This window comes from Puccinia triticina, chromosome 9A, assembly GCF_026914185.1.
Source record: "Puccinia triticina chromosome 9A, complete sequence".
NCBI lineage: Eukaryota > Fungi > Basidiomycota > Pucciniomycetes > Pucciniales > Pucciniaceae > Puccinia > Puccinia triticina.
The window spans coordinates 6,854,947-6,862,921 of NC_070566.1; the positions used below are offsets into that span (position 1 = coordinate 6,854,947).

A 7,975-nucleotide genomic window follows, 5' to 3' on the forward strand; every position below is an offset into this window, starting at 1 on the left:
ACAGTAAATGAGAGGAAAATTTGCAGAATGAAAATGGGAGGTGTCCTGGGGGTTAATGCTATTGATAGGAGGGGTAAGTAAAAGTTCTGGTGGGATAAAGGATGAATCCAGCATGTAATAACTTACTGCTGGGGAAACACCTCTCACAGTAAATTTAGGCTGATGTGCCAGATTTTCTGGGTTGGTTGTTGCTGAATTATTTTAGGTGCAGGATGATTTTTCTTGTTTGCATCAAATTTTATGTCAACAGTTCTAATTGGGGCTCAAGATTCTCCCAGAAAATGGGTATAAGCAGCAACCAATGTTATGCTCTATCAGGAAAACTTTGAAGTTTGCAGCGGCAAAGCCGCCTTGGCCTCTAGTATGTAACTACTATTTCATTACATAGTTGTAAATCTCTTCAGACTAAGAACTACTCTCATACTAGCTTGTTGTCTATAAAAGAAGCCCACTTTGTGGCCTTTTCTTCCCCATGTCAGCATTAGAGAAATAGTACCACATTACTATTTAGCTTTCATCACATCTTGTAAAATTGAAATTGATTATTATAAATTGTGCCCTTGAGAACTAAACCCTTAAAATTGACCCCCATCTTTGCCATAAAACCCTCTTCTCTGCGCCTTACAAGTGATTGACACGAGTATTTTGTAGTAGCAGCACCTAGAAAGATTAAAGAGCCACAAATCTTTGTTTTCTTTGTGCTTTTTCTCCCAGAGTTACCGGAGAGCAGCCCTTCAAGCACTCCATCCTCTTCAAGCTCATTCTCACCCAACCTTGAGAAGTTCCACAGCGCCTGTGACGGTACTGGGAGCGTGGTAATCTCTTTGGTGGTGATCCTGGGTTATCTGGGGTATGGTTCTGATGTGCTGAAGTCTGTAGATCCTCCTCAGGCAAGGGGGATCCTGAATTCAAAAAATTTTCATAGTTTGGTTATGTAATTACATATGTACATGGGGCCTGGTAGCGCTGACACATCACAACTGCGCATGCGCGCCACAACTCAAGAACTCCGGGAAGGAGTAGAGTTACAAACAATTGGTAAGTTGTAACTAGGGTCAAAATTGCATGAGGAAACAGAATATGAAGTCAAAACAAGGTTATCTCTTAAGATGAAAAGGATATGAAGTAATTCATATGTAAAAAGTAGAAAAAGGCAGACTTTAGGTCAGCTGTGTTGACTCTAAGGCTGACACTGCTCATCTCACACCACTCAATTTGTGGTAATTGGTGTTCTAGTGTGCCAAATGTGTTTCAAGTATCAAATCAAATAAATTCACAGTTCCAGATTTGGGAAACCACCACCACCACCACCACCACCACCACCACCGTGTGGAAAACACCATCACCACATACACCTATATGGTTGTCACACCAGCAAAAATCCCTCACAGCGATACCCACAAGCAAAAATCCTTCACATCTTACTATAAAAGGAGGAGATTTTCCCTCCTCAGGTTCAGCATGCCACCCAGGCAATTGTAAAAAGAACACACATCTTATCTATTGTTTTTGGCACCACATTCTTCAATGCAGAAGCTCAGGCCACAGACTTAAGTCATGAGATTTGCTACAGGGGTGGAAAAGAAGTCCCCAAGAATTATTATGAAATGAAAAATGTAAAATAAAAAAATGAAAAATGTGAAAATTATCTAATTTCTTGCAAATTTCTCAGAATGTTCATTAATTTTCAACCAAAGAGGGAAAATTGGATAGCACATTATGGCATGCAGCAAGAATGATAAAAAATGAAATTTTTTGAAACCATTGCCAATGATTTTTATTGGATCAAATAAATCAAGTCAAATTGGTGGTGATTTGGGCTACAGTCTTGGAGTTCAATTTGAAATTAGTGGATAACCCATCCACCCAAAAAATCATTGGCAATTGTTTCAAAACTTATCATAGGGGTTAATAAATGTACCCGGGTATTTCCGCGTTTGTACCCGGTTTTTGCATACCCCCTTTTCCGCGTACGTACCCGTTTTTTTTCTATTCATTTCTACGCGATGCTGTAATTTTCAGCAGAATTCGAATAGAGTGAAATCTTTTGACAAAATGTAAGAACCTTAATGAACAACTCGGACGACAACGACGACGACTTCTTAAGCACACACACACCTTTTGACAAAATGTAAGAACCTTAATGAACAACTCGGACGACAACGACAACGACTTCTTAAGCACACACACACCTGCGATGAACGCAGTGATGTTTTGATGAGCGGGATTGTTTTTGATGATGATGGAATGGGAGGGACGCGTAGCAGAGATTCAATTAGTCTCTTTCCTCACGAGTTGGAATAATAATTGTAACGCGTTATTTTTATTATTTTAGCTAACCTTTTGACAAAATGTAAGAACCTTAATGAACAACTCGGACGACAACGACGACGACTTCTTAAGCACACACACACCTGATAAGAAACATGACAAAAGATCAAAAGGAAAACATTTTAGTTGAGTGACAATGAATGGAAAATAAGATGTTTGAATGATAGAAGATTTTGTCATACCTGCGATGAACGCAGTGATGTTTTGATGAGCGGGATTGTTTTTGATGATGATGGAATGGGAGGGACGCGTAGCAGAGATTCAATCTATGAGAACAAAGGAAACGGGGGTAACATGATATACGGAAACATGATTTTTCTGTTAGTTGTTTATTGGCTTGATTTGTGTCTTGATTATTGATGATGTGGAAACGGGATTTGCTTACTAGTCTCTTTCCTCACGAGTTGGAATAATAATTGTAACGCTTGAGGAAAAAGACTAGCCAGCTCGGGCGGTTCTGGTATTGCTTTGATGCCGGGAGGACTTCGGGTTAGGTTTAGGTTTAACTTGAGGATCTTCACAATGCGAGTGAGAATTGGAGTCTTGTTGCATATGCATATTCAAAAGTGCACAAACTTTAACAGATGCAAATCCAAGTTTATTAAAGACAGCAAAACATAGAATTCAGGATCAAGGGTTCCCCCTGTTTTTGAATAATCAATAAAACAAAAAAGGGGCCACTAAGTATTTTTTACAACATTATTAGATAGTTACATATTTAATACCCACAGTTTAACCCCAAAAATACAAAAAACTTGTGAATTGTCCTTTCCTGTCTAGCAGGTTTAAAAGGCAAAACACGGATGACCCCCAGCGCGCGCAGTGAGCACATTATGCAAAAGGGGGGTCACCATTATGTATATCCCCTTGGACTGTGCAAGTGCGACAGCGGAGGGGTGTGAGCCAAGTGAAGCACTCGGCTGGGGAATCAACCCTCACGCGGCTCCCCCTCCCCTTATATATTGCTCCAAACTTGCAGCTCTGACGGCCTCCACATGCCTCAATGCCTCAACTCACGTGGAGACGATACACCTGGACCATCTTGACTACAATGATGTACACGTGCCCAACAGCGCCATCCGAAGCACAAACCCCTCACCCGTTTTGCCCACCAAACTGTCACACGATGCACCACTCCTTTATCCAAACGGGCGAATACTTGTCGCCATGCAAATGCCTTGCACCAGTCTCACCACCTCCATCGCCATGGCAGCCCGCCCAACTCTGCCCCCTGACCAACTCGCGCTTCTCCCACTGCCACTCGGCCTCCACTTCCTCCACCTTCCCCTCCTGCGGCCTCCCCCAGACACCCACCGCTAAATGCTCCCTGCCCAGACGCCCCCATCTCCAGACCCGCGAGTGCCTCACCTTCTACAACCCCGCCCCCGCCGGCCCGCTCAACTGCTCAAAGTCAATGGCAGGATGTCGGCCAGCGACACCCTCTTGCAGCTCCAGGCCGACCTGGTGGGTGTGGTGGTTGAGCACTCCGAGATGAAAGAGTGAGTGATCAATTCACACCCTTTCTCTCTATCCTTGTTCCCAGCCAGGGCTCACTCTCTGGCTTCTCCCCAGGACGACCGCCTTGGGCGCCGGCCTCCTCGCGGGGCACACCATCAGCCTCTTTGGCTGACCTGGCGCGGCCCAAGACGCTCTTTGCGACCCATTCGGCGGGCAAGAGGGTGTTCAAGCCGTTGATCACAAAGGCAAAGCAGGACCAGAAGTACCGTTGTGGTGTTCTGTGCCTGTGTCAATGCCAAAAAGTATACAACAGAGGGTGGAGACAGTACAGTCATCATACAAGAGGAGGAGATAGTATCACATCAACATTTAGGCACATACAAACCAGGAAGGATTTGTAGTAAGGAATAGTCTCAACCAGAAACGGAAGGAAGGAGTGCAAAGGAAGGAGGAAGAGAGGAAGGAACAGGAGGAAGAGGAAAAGAGGCCCAGACCCCCAGAATCCAGAAGGGACAAGGATAGTTGCATTCTATGCACCTGCTTGTTCAACAAAGATTCTATCAGGAGGCTGTGTTATTTGGAGGTGGAGTTAGAAGGTATCTAGCAAAGCCTGTGCAGCATCTTTGGCTGGAGGCTGTGTATTTGTTTGTTCAAGGAAGATTCTATCAAGAGGCTGTGTTGTTTGGAGGTGGAGTTAGAAGGTATCTATCAGGAGGCTGTTTTGTTTGGATGAGGAGTTAGAAGGTATCTATCAGGAGGCTGCGTTGTTTGGAGGTGGAGTTAGAAGGTATCTATCTGAAGGCTGTGTATTTGTTTGTTATTTTGTATATCATAGATATTTGGCTGTGGATTTAAAGTGTATCTAGCACAGCAAAGCTGTGTTGTTTGTATTTGTGGCTTTGTAGAAAGGCTGTGTAGGTGAGAACCTCTGCAGCGGAAATCCCTCACAAGGAGCTTCCTGCAGCAGAAATCCCTCATCCTCCAACATAAAAGGAGGGCCTCTCCCCACTATAATTTTCCTTTTTTCCTCATCAGCCTACAGAGGTTTGGTCACAAGTGGTTAGTTAGTTTAGTTAGGATCAGCCTATAGAGGTTTGGTCACTGTGGTTAGTTTTGGTTTGTAGCAGCCTAGGAAGGTCTGTTTGTTGTGGTTATTAGTAGTGGATTAGTGTAGAGAACTGTAGTGTGTGTTAAGAACAGTAGTAGAACCAACAACCAACCAACCAACAACCAACATCCAACCCGTATATATATATTTACTTTGTAACAGATTATTTATAACAACATAGTGTCAGCAATTTAACATCACAAATTTTTACAACATATATCAAACTTTATTGCACCCACCACGTTAAACCAAGTTACAAAAGATTCACCTCAACTATTGATGCAAGTGATCTAGGTCAGATAGAGATTACTATACAAAAGTAAGAGCTATCTTTGGAATCAGCCACACCATTTAAATATTGATTACAAGACTCTTGGTTATTTGCATAGTACCATCAGAGGGGCAGGTCTTTCAAACCACCCGTAAATTGTAATAGGCTTTCAACTTATTCACAACTTATCTCCCCCTCAACGGAACTTCGATTACCACTCATCCATTCCTTTGGAGTCCCCACACCGTTTCTGGAGCCGGGAGTATGTCCCCCTCCTCTTTCTCCCCCCAGCCCCCAGCCCAGACTGAGGTGTTTTTTTGGCTCACAGGGTGGCGTGCAGCAAGGGCTGGCTGGAGGACGGCGAGCCGGGGTCGTGCGACGATAGCTTCCTCGACTGCGTCGAGATTGTCGACCATGGCCAGCAGCTACTTGCCCACTCCCTCAACAATGCCTTCCCCGGCGAGCAGGGCCAGCCCGTCTTCCAGCGCGACGCCAACAAGCCTATCGTCCTCAACCCCCTTGCCAACACAATCAAAGCCAAACAGACTCTCCATTTGCTCCTCCGGATTAATTGTTCTGGCTGAGCAGATTTGTTCTTTTCTCTCTCAATTAGCAGTTCCAAAGCACTCCTATTTTAAAATCCTTTCCTGATTATTTCTTATATATCCTTTATTTACATTCAATATTGTCTGATCTATTACAGTATGGATTGATGACTTGTCCATCAGATTTCATTGCAAGAGCAAGCCAATGGATGAGTTATAATTAACTAAGGTTGAGGCTTAGTTTGGTATGAACTATATGATGAAGGTGGCATACTTTCAGGTTGGGGAAAAAAGTTGTGATGTGCCAACTTGAATAAAATCTAATTGCAAGTGATTTTATATTCTTCTCTCTTGGAGTCAGGCCACAGTTCAAAAGTTACCTTGTAATTCCTCATTTGATAGAGATTAGACAAGATAGTCTTAGTATAAGCATCAATAAATACAAGCATATGTAATCTAAAATGCAGGTAATCTAAGAGATTAGCTCAATCATGTTCAATTAAAGCATAATGAACTAGGCATGTAGGCTGATTTGTAGAATATGCATTTGGTCAAGGTGGAACTTATGGTAAAGTGATTATCCGTCACAACCTAAATTGAGTAATTTATATGCAGTACTCAGCTATGAGGGTGGACCATAAACCTTCAACGGCAAAGCCGCCTTGGCCTCTAGTTCATTTAAAATCCTGAAAAGAATTATGGCGCATTCAAAATTCCAAAAAAGTAACTTTAAATGATTCAATTAATTTTTTGCATACCCCCTTTTCCCAAGTGTGTACTAAGGGAATATCTTTTTTGTTACATGTACCAGGGTTCCAAAAAATTGAGGGAGCATTTAAACATGCATTTGAAGCTTCCTTTGAAATTTTTGAGAGAAAAAAATAGGTATGTGGCAGGTACGTGGTGTGCTTAGTAGAAAAATGACTGCTACATGTATAACTTTTTTGTTACACATTTAAAGAGTCTAAAAATTTCAGAAATGTTTCTATGGTGTATATTCTGTCCGCCATTAAGTTGATAGCAATGGGGTAAACACCAAACATGAGATATAGGGGGGGCGGGCAGCCTTAATAGGAACAATCTGGCTAATTATTGAATATTGTTTTTGATAAATTTCCCAGAAGTCTAAGGACTTAAGGGGTTATATAATGATGCATATTCTCCGCGCTCTGAAACTTTTGGAAATATTGCTACATCAGAACATCTAAGTTTATTAAAACCACAGATCCACCAAAAAAAAGTTCAAGGGTTTCCCCTATACACAAGCATTTCCAAAAACAAAAGAAAGGTTTTCCCCTACAAGATAAAAAAAAACAAAGTACAATAATTATAAAAGACTATATATACATGAAAAGCAACTGATTTAACAAACTCCCAGCCTGTGACATGCCACAGGTGAAAAGAGACCGGCTTTAACCCGCTCAGCCTGGCACAAGTGTGAGAAGCAAAAGTTGGGGCTGTGAGGACACCAACCCGCGCAAGTGCAACAGGGGATGCCCTAGGCTCACAACCCTTGACGCACCACTGGACTCTTTATATACTTGCTCTGTTGCTCTCCAAACTCAGTAAAATGTATCTCTCTGCCTGCAGCCTGATTGCCTCCTTCACCTTTTCGCCCAACCCTTGATGTTGCCAAGGAACCTCCAAAAAACATCCACGCCGCTAGCACAACTTACCTGGTTATGAAACTCATTTCCATTGCCACAGCTAACCACGACACCCTCGACCAACCTGGCACTTGGTTTCCGCCGCCCTGACAACTCCTCAGTCCTCCAGTCTATTCAACAAGAATAAGTTAACACAACCACGCCCTTAATCATACCACACGTTCAGTTGGCCGCTTAGCCTCACCTTGACTAATTGTAATGGTACCACTACACAGTGCCCATCAATTGCATGAGTAACATGGTCCATTGTTCAATTAAAGTTGAATCAGGCTCGCTGGCCGCACGAATTTGTTCCCAACTGATCCCCATCCGCTCATACACAACTATCCAATCAGCAGACTCTTGGAGGTGCAGTCCCGACTGATCCCCAAGCTACCCCTGATTCCGTCACTTCGTCACTTTGGCACCAACGGGTGAGAAGAACGTCCACCCAGGCGACTGTTCCACCCGCAACTATGAACCAGCCCAGAAAGATCCCAGCCTCTGTCATTGACAGCCAAAAGAACAGCTTAGGATTGTTGAGCCCAGCCAGCACCACCACCCGAAAAAAAAGTGCGATGTCGGTGCGGGCACCACCACCATCACCAATTTTGGC

At 43.3% G+C, this 7,975-nt stretch overlaps 1 protein-coding gene across 1 annotated transcript; it reads left to right on the plus strand.

Annotated features, from left to right (window-relative positions):
* Positions 1-3,457: 3,457 nt before the first annotated feature.
* PtA15_9A687 (uncharacterized protein) lies at positions 3,458-5,752 on the plus strand (the record flags this gene model as incomplete). Its single annotated transcript, XM_053172922.1, has 3 exons — positions 3,458-3,795; positions 3,875-4,021; positions 5,497-5,752. The coding sequence occupies 3 exons, from the start codon at positions 3,458-3,460 to the stop codon at positions 5,750-5,752; spliced, it is 741 nt and encodes a 246-aa protein (XP_053024115.1).
* Between the last annotated feature and the right edge of the window lie 2,223 nt (positions 5,753-7,975).